Source organism: Aethalodelphis obliquidens, unplaced genomic scaffold (assembly GCF_003676395.1).
Source record: "Aethalodelphis obliquidens isolate GAN/ISIS:26980383/991018 unplaced genomic scaffold, ASM367639v1 scaffold80, whole genome shotgun sequence".
Taxonomy (NCBI): domain Eukaryota; kingdom Metazoa; phylum Chordata; class Mammalia; order Artiodactyla; family Delphinidae; genus Aethalodelphis; species Aethalodelphis obliquidens.
The window spans coordinates 3,523,008-3,539,131 of NW_020838024.1; the positions used below are offsets into that span (position 1 = coordinate 3,523,008).

A 16,124-nucleotide genomic window follows, 5' to 3' on the forward strand; every position below is an offset into this window, starting at 1 on the left:
CCATGAATGTACTCATTCTTTTCTTAATCTTTGTCTAGAAGTAGTGTAAGTTGCCCTCGTACAGCTGCTCTGGGGTAAGTGTTTAACGTACAATCCAACAACTGTTTAAAAGTCAACCCCCCCAGCTTTGCTTCACGTGACCTCTTATACTTCTTGAATGTTATTTGCATCATGAGGCTTGTTCTTCTGCTTGATCAGTCATTTCAGACAATTTCTGTGTCTCACACGGAAACCGAAGCAACCTATAGAACCGGACTGTTAGGTGATCTGTGTCTCCTGTAAAGCCATATTGAAGTGAAGGCTATGGAATAGCAAAAGGTTCCATATTTTCAAAGCTACCACTACTTCTGCTTTTTCTCTCTTCCTAGAAAATGCCAAGCAAAATTCTTAAACATTACATAGGAAATTAGAAGTGATTGTTATAATATGTTACTGGGCTTTGGTTTTGTTTTTACATGAGAATACACCTTCTAATTCACCAGTCAGTAGGTTTATGCTAGGTTTTCTCAATAACCATTTTTCCCTTTTATAAAAACTGGCTGATGAATAAGAGCCAGAAAGAATACATAGTAATTCACCAGGTAAAAAACCAACAAAACTATAGATGAACATTTTTTCCCAACCATAAGTCACCTCAAGGTGGTTACCCAAAGCCACGATAGCGACATTTCTCACAATTTGACTTCCCTAAAGCCCCTAGAAATAAATCTTTTCCTTATTTGATTTTTTTTTTTTTTTTTTTTTTTTCCGTCACTGATGTGGCCTCTCCCGTTGCGGAGCACAGGCTCCGGACGCGCAGGCTCAGCGGCCATGGCTCACGGGCCTACCCGCTCTGCGGCATGTGGGATCTTCCCGGACCAGGGCACGAACCCGTGTCCCCTGCATCGGCAGGCAGGCTCTCAACCACTGGGCCACCAGGGAAGCCCCTCCTTATTTGATTTTAACCATCAAAGATATTATGGTATGGGGAAAATCAGCCATATATCAGAAATAATCTTGTTTTGATTTTAAAAACTCACTTCTACATGAACTTATTGTAATGCCTATTTTTTTAGCCTTAAAGAATTATAGAAGACTGTAGTCATCTGATTCATCTTGCATCTTTAATTCTGTAAATCTTTGCTTATTGTGCTTTCTCTTTCCCATGGATTTATTCATTTGTCTCCTTCCATTTTGAGGGGGCAACATGGACAGTTAAATCCTTGTCAGCAGTATGGGAGATTCTGCTAATTGCTATTGCCAGAACATCTTCATTTTTACTGCAGGCCAGAAACAACGCTTGCCAAACAAAATCATCCCAGTAGCATATGATCATTCTATTTCTATTCATGCTGTTGAAAACACCCAGCTCAGTGCCTGGCTCAATAAATGTTTATTCCCCTTGCCTCCCCTTCCTCTATTTATTTTTATTTGATATGTAAATAGCAAAATAACACATTCATGGCTGAAACAATTTTCTTGATGGATTTTTGCTGCTAAGGATCTATAATCCAGAAATTGTTTATGTAGATTGGACCAAAACAGTTTTCCTCCTTTCTCTTCACCTTTCCATATGATTGCAAAACATAATCTTCCTGCACCCATCCCTCACACAAGAAGCTGCTAAAAAATAACGTGAGATGGAACCAGGCACATGGAGATCAGATCAGAGAAGCTCATTTAAGTATTATAAAATAAAGGTAAAACCAAGTCATTAAAAAACGGGATGCTTTTGAACAGTATGATTCATCCATATTACTAACAACATCTTTTCTGACCAAATTCATTAGATTAAGTGTAAACTGATAACTTTTTACTTTTAATGGATCTAGATCTAGGAATCTTTACCTACTGTTCATGCTTGTGTTACAGAATTGTGGGATGGTGTGGGGTTTGCTTTACAAATTCTTCTTTGCCTCCTAAATCCCCTAATGCCATGTCTTACCAGGGAATGCGAAATTTCTCATTTAGTGAGTATCACTCCCTAACACTTGGCTTCTGTCAAAGAAACACTGACTCCCCCACGCTTACATTGGTGCCACCTGCCTTTAATTACTGGACATACTTTTACCTCTAAGCTGGAAAAAACTGTAGTGTTAGTCACCAGACACGGTGTTCATATAATTAATGACGAGTTGGAAAAGTAATGTGTAGCTAATTTTCCAAAGTTATCACATGTGCTTTCCTAAAAGAAAACAGAAATTATATGTTGCCACATCCTGCCAGAACCATATCTGAAACCTTAATCCCACTAAACTCTACAACTTACTAACCAACTTTTACACATTCTAAGTCCCCCACTGTTTTGAGGGATTGGGAGATATAATATCTATTTAACAGAAATCTTGGGGCTGGGAGATAGGGCACGACTATAGGAAATGGGGTTTTTGAAAAGCCTCCAATGGGACCTTACTGGCCAGGGAAGCAGATTCTTGCAGATTTACTTCTGAGAATCCTTCTGAAGAATGCAAATGAGACAAAACCCGTACTATAAAACATACTCTACTTTGGATGTCTCGACACTTAAATTAGGATTCTTTTGTCTACAACCTCGCCTACTCACCTCACCCCTCAACTCCTGCTGCCCATACAAGTGTTAAGCATTTTTCTCTTATTATGATCAGGTTCACGTTAAAACCTACACTTACGAACAGACTTGAAGCACAGATACTTTTACGAATGCGATTATTATTATTATTACTTAAAATATTTTTTAAGTAAAGGCTAGAGGGTGTTAGTCAAACACCACATGGATTGTTGGTTGGCGAACACTGGTATAAGCTAAGGGAGCTCAGGAATTTTTATTACTGTATTTATAAATGTGTTTGAAAGAATTTGTAAACGTCACAGGTACATTTTTAAGGTGACACACATTCGTTGCATAAATTATTAGAAATTATAAAATGAGCTTCAATGACATTTGCCAGTAGTTTTGCTTCACATGATCAATATTGATATTGTTACTGAACTATGTAATCTCATGATACATTTTTCAATACTTTTTCAGAGCAACTGCTTTTGCAATGGTAGCAATGGTTAATTTAAATTGAATCAATAAATTACTTCCTAAGCAATGATTTTTGGAGGGTCTTTTTCTATATAAGTGAAACACATATTTTATATATAATGTAAGTTTGGGGGGGGCGGTTTTCTTTGTTTCAGCAAACTTTATTAGGACATATTTTTTTTAAAGAAGGAAAGAATCAGCAATCTAAATACTAACGTAGACACATGCTAAAATATTTGGTTTAGAACGCTCAGCCAAGGCGTTTTTTTTCCAGGCATGCATTCTTGTACTCCTCTTTCAACATATTCTCTGATTTTATTTCCTACTAATTCTAAATCAAAACTGACATCTTGCTTCCAACCCAGCTAAGTCCTACATCTTCTCTTTCCACTGCCCTCAAGTTCCTCCAGTCTTCAGCCATTTGCCAGACCCAAGCTTCAGAAATGCAAACATGCTTGGAAGCACTCAGAAGTTCCTTGGGCCTTCTGGGAACCGCGAAGATGAGAGGTTCCAAATCTGATAAACAACCGACTCTCCCAAATGAAGTTTAAGCCACAAATCTCGCACCGACAATGCACATTTTCTTTTGTTTGCTTCCTCCTACCTGGAATTATCCCATGTCTCCACTTAGAACGCCAGCTGTAATTGACTCTTCCATTTATAATATTTTGTCTATTGCATAAAATATTTCATACACACTTGAAAATTAGGGAGGATGATACAACAAAGATCCACTTACCAACACCCAAATTTCACAAATATTACCTTTTTCTATACCTTTTCTTTTTTTTTTTTAACATCTTTATTGGAGTATAATTGTTTTACAATGGTGTGTTAGTTTCTGCTGTATAACAAAGTGAATCAGTTATACATATACATATGTTCCCATATCTCTTCCCTCTTGCGTCTCCCTCCCTCCCACCCTCCCTAGCCCACCCCTCTAGGTGGCCACAAAGCACCAGCTGATCTCCCTGTGCTATGCGGCTGCTTCCCACTAGCTATCTATTTTACATTTGCACACCTTTTCTTTTTAATAAATGAAACATGATGGATGCAGGAACTGGCATCCCTCAATAACCAAATTCTCTATCTCCCTCTCCAGTGGTATAACCACAATCCTGCAGGTGTATATCCTTCCTGGCCATTTAAAAAATGCATTTACTTCATACATATGTATCTGTAAACTATATATATAATTTTTCTGCTGTTTATAAATTTTACATAGATAATAACATAGATCATTACTCACCTTGATTTTTTTTCATTCAGCATTGGGTTTTTGAGATCCAAATAGCTCCAGTTGATTGGTTTTTATCTGCCGTATGCAGTTGTGTACCTATGTAAAATGTATTTGTTAATCCCTGTGTTGATCAACTCTCCATTTCCACTATTATAAATGACTCTGCAATGAATATTCTTATGCAAGTTTCACATTTTAAGTGTTTGCAAGACTTTCTCCAGGATGTCCCTCTAGAAGTGAAATTATTGGATCATATGGGACACATATCTTAACATTATCTCAATACTGATAAATTGCTCTCAAAGCGGTTGTACCAATGTCTACCCCAGTCAGCAGTGTAGGAGTTCACTCCTTAATCATTACCTAGTATTGTCAGATATTTAATTTTTGACAATTTGATGAGCATAACATAATTTATTGTTGCTATTTTAATTTTCATTGTCCTAATGAATCCATTCTGGATCTGAATAACTCATCCCTGATTTGCTTATCTTTTATGCCATGTGAGTCTCTACATAAGCACAAGTCCTAAGTCTGGGCTTCTATTCCAGTCCAGTGGTCTCTTTATCTATCCATGCTCCAATGTCCCCTATTTTATTACTCTAGTTTTATGCAGTCTTGTTATCTGGTAAATTAATTCCTACACCTCCATACCTTCTTCAAAATTATTCTGGAAATTCTGGGCCATTTACTCATCACATGAATTTTGAGATAAGCCTAAAACTTGTTCTGGGATTCAAATTGTCATTAGTAGAATTTATGTATTAATTCTGGGAGAAATCACATCTTTATAATATTGTTTCTTCCTAATCACGAACATGGTTTATCACTTCATTTACTTTTGTTTTTAATAAAGCTTTACGCTATTCTTCATAAATGTCTACATGTGTTTATTAGATTCATTCCTAGGCACCATAATATTTTTGTTGCTATTGCAAATGGTATCTTTTTAAAGATTATCTTATTCTAAGTGGTTGCTGCTTGTATATAGGAACCACTGATTTTTTTCATATTGATCCTATATCCTGAAACCTTATTGAGCTCTAATTATTAATCCTTGTAATTTGTAAGTTTTCTTGGATTTTCCATTTTTACAACTATATCATCAGAATGTAATAACTGGGTTTTCTTATTTTCTGATCCTTATAACACTTATATCTTTTTCCTGATCTATTTCTTGGGGTTGGATTTCCAGTACAAGGTTGAATAGAAGCAGAATAGTGAACATTCTTTGTTGATCCTGACATTAAAGAAAATGCTACTAAAAGTTCACCATTAAGTATGTTTCCTGTAGGTTTTTGCAGATACACTTGACTATGTTAAGGAAACTCCTTTCTATTCCTTGTTTGCTAATAATATTTTGTTATCTTGAATTGGTGTTAAAGGCTCTCAAATTTATTTATATGATAATGTGACTTTTCTCTGTTATTCAGTTAACATGTAAATTATAACAAAGAATTTATTTAGAGAAAATAATATTAAATTACCCTCACATTCTTGGAATGAATTCTACTTGGTCATGATGTATTTTTGCAATCTTTGCTGCATTCAATTTGGTAACATTTTATTTAAGAATTTTACATTTATGAGATTCATCTTTTGTGCTGCTTAAGATATAATTTTCTGAGGTGATTTGTAAATAAGTTAAAATCTTCTAGGATTATAGAAATTCCTCTTTCTCCTTGTAATTCTATCAATTTTTGCTTTATATATTTTGAGGCCATATTATTAGGTGTATCTTCCTAACAAATTATTCCTTTCATCATTAAATATGATCCCCTATATCCTTAATGACTCTGTCTTAAAACCCTTATTTTTCTTTTCTGATACTGATATTGCTACACTAGTTTTCTTTTGGGTGGTAATTCTCTGATGAATCTCTTTCCATTCCTTTACTTTCAATTGTTTTATGTCATCATGTTTTAAATGTTTCTTTTATAAACACGATATAGCTAGATTTTGTTTTCTCCTTCTACTTGAGAATTTCTTCTTTTAGGTGATAAATCAGTTCCCTTTTTCACATTTGATTCAATCTTCCTTCACTTTTCATTTGCAATCTGGATCTATTTGCAATTTGTCATTTAAATCAAACAATTCTGTAACCATCACCATAGGAATGGGATATAATTAAAGGGCCTAGTCAGCTAATTCACTGTATCTGAGGGCCCAAACTTCAGGGCAGCTTCTCTCCCCTGCAGAACCAAGCCCGGTCACAGTGAGCCAAATTCTGACAAATCCCATCCCGCTGAGATTGGGAGATACAGCATGCTTTGTTTGTGAAGTTCAAGGGAATGAACAACTGGAGAAATCCAACTGCTAAGGGGCCTATGCACAAAAATGTTTCTGCCATACATTCTACCCAAAAGGAATTAATCTGAACATTCAAGACCCCCCTTTTAACACTTCCTCATTAAGTGGTCTATTAGTCATTCAACTACATACACTGTTGAACAACACCTGATGAGCATGTGTGCCAGGCACTATGTTAGGATTCAGGAAGCATTAGGGACGTGCTTTCCGCTCTCCCGGGGATCACAGTCTAGTGGGAAGGCTGGGGTAACCACTGTGTCCCCAAGTCTTATCAGGCTGACTTTAAAAAATATTAACTCGGGACTTCACGTGGCACAGTGGTTAAGAATCCACCTGCCAATGCAGGGGACACGGGTTCGAGCCCTGGTCTGGGAAGATCCCACATGCCACGGAGTAACTAAGCCCGTGGGCCACAACTACTGAGCCTGCGCTCTAGAGCCCACGAGCCACAGCTACTGAGCCCACGTGCCGCAACTACTGAAGCCTGTGCACCTAGAGGCCATGCTCCACAAAAAGAGAAGCCACTGCGATGAGAAGGCCCAAACTGCAGCAAAGAATAGGCCCCACTCGCCGCAACTAGAGAAAACCTGCATGCAGCAACGAAGACCCAACACAGCCATAAATAAATAAATAAATAAATTTATTTAAACAAAAAATTAACTCTAATAATTCCAGATGAGCTTTGCTCAAAGAGTTCATCCTAATAACTAAATTGAAGGACTTTGACTCTGCACCATTTTTCAAGAAAATCAGTGCTACCTAAGGGTTGCAGTGTCTGAGCCTCACCTCCATGCAGTTCTTCTCCCCAGCACACCTGCTATCTCTGCCCCTCAGTCTCAACACCTGCACATGCCCTCCTTCAGAGTCCGTTCACTGAAATGGAATACCTGTCATAGGAGGTTTCATGTAAATTGGGTTTTATCTGAAATCTTTCCAAAATGTTTCCCTTTCCTTCAATCCGTCACTCCTAAATGAGTTAGGAGAGAGAAAGAATCACTTTGGAAAAGCTGTTATCTTACGGACCCTGCTCTGGTATTGGCAGAAGGATTGGGGTCAAAGAGCAAAGTTCACTCAGGGTTTAACTGATAAATCATTAGTGAACCTGTGTACAAATAGAAAAAAACCCTATAATTATTAACATGACAACAGAATTTCCATGTTTCCTCTTTTGCCAATTATCTTTTTCAAAGAGAGATTCCAATATTTTCCTAGCTGATGAAGTATATTCTGTATCTTCAAAGTAACTCATTAGTTGGGAAATAGAGATGGCAAGTCTCTTGACTGATATCCTGTCCTTCCTATTTACCAGTCATGGGGTAGTTCCTTGTCTTCTCTGGTCCTATAGAAAATGAAGAAAATTACACCTGATCTGCTTGAGGGAGAGAGAACAAAAAGAACCAGAGCAGAAGTCTCTTAACATCCCTTATAACTTGGAAATAATTTCTGTTTAATAGTCTTTTTACCTCTGAAACTACAGGAAGATCTTGGAGTGTTATTTCAAATGCCTCGTAGATCGGGAGGGAACCCAAGTTTCCTCCTCATCCCAGTTTTCAGACTCAGTGGATATCATTGTAATTCTAAAAATATCAAAAGACCCAGCATCTTGGAAAACAACTTTGTGCCATGTTAGTTGAATTATAAACTGCCAGCTTACTGGAGTGCATTTAAAACAGACATATTAAAACAGACATATATTTTGACCTAGAAATCCCTCTTCAAGTATTTCTCCAAAGGAAAAAATAGTTAATCTAGTGCACAGAGTTCTAGTTCCTAGGATGCTGGAGAAAATACAGCTGTCCATCTATAGGGACTCACTAAATAAAATATATGTAGACTTCCAGCTTCTCTACCATGTAAAGGGCTTGGAAGATATCACTCCCATTTTTACAAGAGGAAGCTGAACAAACTGAAAACCAATGACTTTTCTTGAACCCATCAGAGAAGTGAGGTTGCATAGTGAATTGTCACTCTGAAATCTAGAAATACAGGCAGATCTTCAAAGTCACAGGCAAGACCTTCTTAACCTGGAGCCATAACTGGTAGAAACATTAAACAGTAATTTTGACAAATTGCTAGAGGCTGAGTGTGGACTAGCGTGAGAATGAGAAACTCCCTGGTTGCCAGAGTGTTAGGAGGACCCTTAACTTCTCTGGGCCTTACTTAAGGGAACATCACCAGGTGAAGATCCCTTGTCATGGTGAAGATCCCTTCATTGCTCTGGCTGGGAAAGGGGAAGAGTAACTATCACACGATGTGCACGGAGACTTCACCTTAACAAAGATCTGTTAACAAAGATGTAACAAAGATGACTTTGTCAGAGCCCTATATCAGCTGTGTGAAGGGCATCGCTCCCACTGCAGCCACCTCTATGCTTCCTACCTCACCTAAGGGAGAAAAAAAAAGAACATAGTCAAAAGGGGTAAGGGCTTCAAGGAAACAAACTGGGAAAAAGAAGCCAGGGGAGGGAGTCGAGGGCGGAAAATTTTTTTAGTTTATACTTACAGAGAATTTATAGAGAAATACTTGTGAAGATCACAGTCCAGTCCAGAGACATAGGCCCACTAAAAGACTAAGATCTAATCATAAGAGTTTTAAGCCTCCAGTATAGTAACAGTGGATTACAGCTGAAAGAGCTGCCTTGGCTCTATTTAAAGAGAATTTCTTAAGGAAACCCTAAGATAACAGGGGACAAAAACAAGGACACTAGAGGAATTTGAATCCTCTGGCACCTACAGCTACAGAAAACAAACACATCCCAGCTTCTAACCAGATTAACATAAAACCTCACAGTAAAGGCTCATTTACCTCAGGTCCTATTACTCAATACGTCACAACCAGCTTTCATTAAAAAGTTGCAGGGATGCTAAAATGATAGGGAAAAAAAAATACAGTCTGAAGAGACAAAGTAAACATGAGAACCAGACTCAGCTATAACACAAATACTGGAGTTATCAGACAATTTAAAATAATTATGATTAATACATTCAAGGCCCTAATGGGAAAGGCAGATATTATGTAATATCAAATGGGTAATGTAAACAGAGAGATGGAAACTGCAAGAAAGAATTGAAAGGAATGCTAGAAATCAAAAACACATAACAACAACAAACAGAAATGAAAAAATGTCTTTGATTGGCTCATCAGTAGACTGAACATGGCTGAGGAAATAATCAGTGAACTCTGAAGATGGGTAATAGAAACTTCCCAGATTAAAATGCAATGAGAGAATAGAGTGGGGGGAAAAGAATAACAGAACCTCCAGGAACTGTGGGACAATTTCTAAAAGTGTAATATGTGTATAATTGAAATATCAGAAGGAGAAGAAAGAACAGGGAAAAACTATTGAAGTAACAGTGGCCAAGAATCTTCCAAAATTAAATAAAATATATCAAGAAATATTATGAAAGAATTAGGAGTGATGACCCAGATCGACATTTTGTGAATGAAAAGCTATATTATTGACTATAAGCACTTTATGAAACATCATGTATATACACAGGTACACACATGAAAAAAAATTTCTGAAAGAATCTTTACTAAAATATAAAGGTTAGATTTTTTTGTGATTATTACTCTCTCTCATGTTTTCTAGGCTTGAGTTTGTTGTTTTCACGAAAAGCATACATTACGTTACAGTGATCAAAATAAACATATTTCCTTTTAAATAAAGAAGGTACAACTTCTCACTGTGAAGTTGCTCAGATTATGCCGTGTTTTGCTTTCCCGCCCTAGGCAGCCCCTGATGCTGTTGGGCACTTCTCACCATAACAGCCTTTAAACTTACAGCCCAAGAAAAATCTCAAATCCAAGGAGTTTACAGCCTCCAGTGCTCGCAGGAGCAAAATAGATCACAGCCCAGTAGAGCTGAGGAACACATGCAAGCCCTCAGGAACTCAGCATTTTCTCACCTCAGTCCAACACCGTGATAGCTTGGGCACCCCAGGGAGAGGCTGCATCACCACTGGCCTCGCCTCACCACTGGCCTTGCCGACATGTGTCATTCCCACAGCACTTGACCACCCAGATCACAGAACCACTTCCTACAGCCCCAGAGCAGGATGGGCTGGGAGCTGGGAGCCCACGCAAAAGGGGACACTTGACATTGAATTTAAAACCTTTCAGTGCTTACCTGGTAATCTCACCTCTTACGGGCATTTGGGCTAAAAGGTTATTTCCCAGATGTGGGGGATGTGGCCAAGCCAGTTGTCCCCTGTGCAAGGTGATACAAGACGTCCACCCTGTATGCTGTTCCCCCAGTCCCACCCTGCTGGAGGAGAAAGTTGAGAGGATGTGACCACTGGCTGACCTGCGAGCTGGATCCACGCACTCAGAAGCTCTCACCCCCTCCTCTGTCCTTGGAATATACATTCTTCCCATCATTCGCACAGTGAGAGCTGGTCCAAGGATGCAGCCTTGAGAGAGTAATGTGTACATGACTGGACGGTGTACATTACTGAACCCAATTAAGGCCTCTATATAAAATTTTAAGATTCCAGTGGGCAGATGCAGAGACCTACTTTCCCAAGACAAGCCTCATAAGTTCCCCTGTTTATTAAATCTGCCACCTGCCACTGTGGAGAGGCCTGGCTCTTCCTTGCCCTCTGTGGATGGGAGCCAGTTATCAACCCAACACCCTCTCACCCTCCCAGCTCCTACTGCCCTTGTCACTCTCCCTTCTTAGGCACTGCCTTGCAAAGGCACGTGGACACCCAGTCCAGAGCAGCTGGAAATCCGGAAGAGATCTACTCACAGCAACCTGGATGGATTTTTAAAACATGGTTCTGAGTGAAAAAACAAAAAAAGCACACCTATTGACATAAACTAAAAATGCATAGGACTTCCATGGTGGCGAAGTGGTTAAGAATCTGCCTGCCAATGCAGGGGACGTGGGTTCGATCCCGTAAGGATCCCACGTGCAGTGGAGCAACGAAGCCCGCGCACCACAACTACTGAGCCTGCGCTCTAGAGCCCACTAGCCACAACTACTGAGCCCGCGCACCTAGAGCCTGTGCTCCGCAACAAGAGAAGCCACTACAATTAGGAGCCCACGCACCGCAATGAAGAGTAGCCCCCGCTCGCCGCAACTAGAGAAAGCCCGCATGCAGCAACAAAGACCTAACACAGGCAAAAATAAATATTTTTTTTAAAAAAATGCATTCACCCCAAACAATAAACATTTTACAAGAATACATACCAACAAAAAGGTATATATTAAACACACAAAATAGTTGTTTATGGAGATTAGGGGTGCAGGGGAGTCAGGAGTGACAAATGGGAATTTAAGAAATTAAAACATAATAGAAATAAAGCACCCTAACTCCTCAGCTCTCACCTTCTTGCCTTATTCAGATACCTAAGGGGATACGCAGCTGTCCAGAGCCGTCCCTAGCTTTTTGGTGCCCTTCTCCTTTCCCGTGGACTACCTCCTTCCCCATTATGCCTCTTGTCTTCCTTCAAGACCCCCAGTACGAAAACCAGTGTCTTTACCCATTTAATTCACGGATATCTTCCTTCTCTCTCTCTTTTTCACTCCTCTCCTTTCTAAGTCTCTGACCCCTGCAACTATATCCTGACCCTTCCCCCAGGCCCATCACCACCCTTCCGCAGAGAGACTCTCATCCTGATGAGACCCCGATGGGACATAAAACTAGCAAAATAGCCAGAAGACCCCTTGCTTTGCCTATCTGCCTGCCTCCTCTTTTCTCTCTCCCTCCCTCCCTCCCTCCTTCCCTCTCTCCCACCCGCTTTCTCTTTCTCTCTCTTTGGGACCCACTGGAAGTGGAAGCAGTAACCCCTCGGTCAGCTCCTCCCCTTCCGTCCTAATCTCAAAGTCCAGCTGGTCAGTGAGCAGTGGAGCCCTTCCTCAGACCTGCTTCCACGGGGATTTGCTCCCTGACTGGGAGAGATGACTCTAGCCTGGAGACATTTGCTGAGAGCTTTGTACCTGGAGACCTCAACTCCCAGGACTCCCAAGACATGCCCTTCCCCCAAAGGTGAGTGGAAACCAGAGGGACGTGGGTCAGCAGAGGGTCAGCGAGAGGGGAAGGGCTGAGCTCTGGAATTCTGGAATGTTAGACCCGGATAGGGTCTTAGAGACAAGTCCACTAAGACCTGTGAGCTAGACCTCACCTTGTCAGACCCAGTGCCCCCTTCTCCTGTCCAATATTTCCTAATGCTTCCTTTTGTCCTGAAATGAAATTCATGGATAATAAAACCTGACTATACACAATTTCAAAACAAAAACAGTCGCGGTAACATAAAGAAGAAAGAAAAAGAAAGCAATTCAAAATAATAAAGTATTAACTGTAGTGTACAGATGCTTGAGGATAACTGTTTCAAAAAACATAAAGCATCTACACAAATTACCGCCAGGCCTCCGGAAAGTGGTACCACCCCCTCAATCACTAACCAGGAAACAGCCTCAGAGAAGTGTAGTCATTTACCCAAAGTCACTGAAGCCAGGTCTAAACCCTGAGTCCTCTTCTTCCACTCAGACTCTCCTCTTTCTCCAGCAGGAACAGACCCGGGGTAGCCAGGTCTGGTGGTGGCTTCATGTGCCTTTGTGTTCCTGATTTTTCACATCTATCTTGTTTCACTAGGAGCCTACCACCTCCTCACCAATTTCCCTGCTGCAAACTCGAGCGTAAGTAGGCATTTGCACACTGATGTGTCACAGTGGGACCCTGTGCCCACAGACCCCGAACAAACACAGGAGACCCTTTTCCATTGCCCATCATGATCAATTTTATCTTCATTCTCTCCTCATCTTTCCTTTTCCTATCTCCTTCCTTCCTCTTCCATTTGCTTTCTTCCCCCTTAACAATTGCAATTCTTTGAAACGTAATACATATCTGATGCTTTAAATGCATTATCTCCTCTCATCTTCAACCAAACTTCTTAGGGAGTACTATTATCCCATTTCACAGATGAGGAGACAGAAGAATAAAGGATAATTAAGAAATTTGGTCAAAGGCAGAAACATAGAAGTGACAACTTGAGGTTCAAAGCCAGGTCTGTCTGGCTCCAAAGTCAGAGCGATTCCATCAGGCCCTTTCTTACCCACCCTTTTGGATTTGTCTTTTCCCCCAGTCATGGGTCTTTCGCCAGAACACTATTTAACTCCAGCATTTCCTGAGAAGGAGCTAGAATTATACCCAGAGTCTTATGCTTAGTAAAGAGGACGCTACCCTAAAAGTACCGGTTGCTGACAAAGTAAGAGAAAATGCCCTCTCTGCTGCCTCTTCCCTTTTCCTACCCCTGCCCTGAGGGCTGTGGAGCTGGGCTGATGGTGGGAGCAGGGCACGGGAAATGGCAGGTGAGGCTCGGTGCCTAGAGATCTTGATCAGCTCACTGGGGACCCCTTCACTTGGCTCCACCAAGGACACTACGGGGGGAAAGTAATCCTGCAAACCCAGCACACGTAGACATGGATGCCATACTTTTTACCTGGTCTTTCCAAAACCTTCGGGACTTGGCTTCTACTTTCTTACCTACTGTCCTAAATACCTGCCTGCTTGCTTGTCATCCAAACACACACTCATTGAACACACCCTTCTTAAGAATCTGCGGGATGCAAATAGACATTAGGCAATAAGTATGTGAGCACCTACCACACACCTGAGCAAAACAAAATCTCAGCCCTTATGTATCCCAGTGGGGGAGACTGAGCATAAACAGATAAACAGGTAAATATGTAAAAGATGAAATCCAGTCGAGATACATGCTGTAAATCAAACCAAATCATGGTGAGGCAATAGAAAACTAAAATGGGTGGAGGGGGAGGCAGGGGCCACGTTGGACAGGAAGATCACCTGGTGTTGAAAGCTGTCAGATATGCAAAAATAAAAATGTGTCACAGGACTTCCCTGGCAGTCCAGTGGTTAGGACTCCGAGCTTCCACTGCAGGGGGCAAGGGTTCAATCCCTGGTTGGGGAACTGAGATCCCACATGCCGCATGGTACAGCCAAAGAAAAAGAGTATGTCACAATCCTTGTAGAACACCTGCATGCGTATTATGTGATGGATGTGTGCATACAATGTCCAGCCTTACCTCTGTTTGATAGGCACAATCACTTTAGGCTGACTATGTCCACAAAGTTACAGAAGCAATTTGCTTTCAGGATAAAAGAATGGAGAAAATATCTCAGCCATGCCTTCTTTCTTACTAATTAGCAAAGATTATTAAATTTATAACATGTCTAGGCAGGTGGGGTGTATGCTCAAACATACCATGGTGCTATCACCTGCCTTCTCTCCCACAAGGAGGGGTGCACAGGAGGGCAAGTGGATTGCAAATAACACCCATTTCCACCTGAGAAACATCCCAAGCCTCCTGCAAAGCGTTTTCTAAGAAAACCATTCAAATTAGCCCTAAGGGTAGGTGTCCCGCCTGCCCCTCCAGGCCATCCTTGCTGCCATCTGCGGACTGACCTAAGCCCAGCGGAGGGCCAGGAGGGGCTCAGAGTAGGCCTGCTGCCAAAGGTACCAAAGGATGGATGCCGCCACCAGCCTGGGAATCAGGCAGAGCTCTTGCTGGTGAAAAATGGCAATTGGCCCTGGTTTACTTAGGGAAAAGGACATTTATTGGAAGGATACAGAGGGAAGGTGGGAGGGGCTATAAGAATCAATAGGAAGGTGAGGAGGTAGGCAGGACTGGACTTGCAAAGGTACCAGGGAAAGCCCCATGGAAACAGCAGGAACTCCAGGCAGGAACAGCCTCGGAAGCACATCATGGCTCTAATGAGGACCTCCAGCTACTCCCTCCATCCAGGTCCTTTGCTCAAGACTTCAGATCCAGAAGCAGGGACATCCGATTCAGATGTGAGACCTTCAGAGGTCTCACGCCCTACCCTTGGCTTCCCTGGCGGGAGACAGGCAGCTGGTATTATTATCCGGTCACTTAGAGCACACAGTTCAATCAAGGATGAGCATCCTCCGTAACTTCCTGCAGACTGTGGGGCAGTTTATGAAGGGAGAAAGGAGGTGGCCTCAGGCCCTCAGCCCCATGGGGGGTGAGGGTGGGACCTCAAAACTGCGAACACCTCGCGTTTAATCACGGCCTCAGCTCTAAGGTGAGTGATAAAATCTTCTTCTCCTAACTCGCTGGCTAGCCCGTGTATCAGATGAGATACCCAAAGTGACAAGCTTTTTTAAAGTGACCTAATATGTTATGCAGAAATAAGGCATCGTTAGCACTTTAATAAATTCCCTTAATGTTCTATCAGGTATGCCCATTGTGTATTTTCAAATATTTTATAACCTTTTTTTTATTTGAAAGAGTCACAGGCTCTTAACAAATACCCACCCTGTGTTGAAAGTTGGTTGTGGATATTAGAAAAATCTTCGTCATTACAAAGAGAATTTCCCCTAGAATTTTCAAATGTCTACAGACACGGATTTCTCTCACTTACCTTGCCCAACAGGTTTTCACTTTTTGATACTATGATTTGGGGGGAAAGAGCACAGAGCTAAGGTGACTTGTCTGTTGTGGAACTCTGTTGGTGAGAATTAGGCAGCCGGAAAATTAAATCTAGTTACCCACTTGGCAAGAGTGGTCGTGTTCTCCAAACCAAACCATCTTTTTATTTG

The 16,124-nt window shown here is 41.1% G+C and overlaps 1 protein-coding gene across 1 annotated transcript in view; it reads left to right on the forward strand.

Annotated features, from left to right (window-relative positions):
* The first annotated feature begins 12,290 nt into the window (after positions 1-12,290).
* The window catches only part of AGXT2 (alanine--glyoxylate aminotransferase 2), a 45,127-nt gene continuing 41,293 nt past the window's right edge, over positions 12,291-16,124 (forward strand). Inside the window, exon 1 of the mRNA XM_027092665.1 lies at positions 12,291-12,529. Within this exon, the coding sequence (XP_026948466.1) occupies positions 12,442-12,529 (88 nt within the window). The 5' untranslated portion in view covers positions 12,291-12,441. The remainder of the gene's footprint in view (positions 12,530-16,124) is intronic.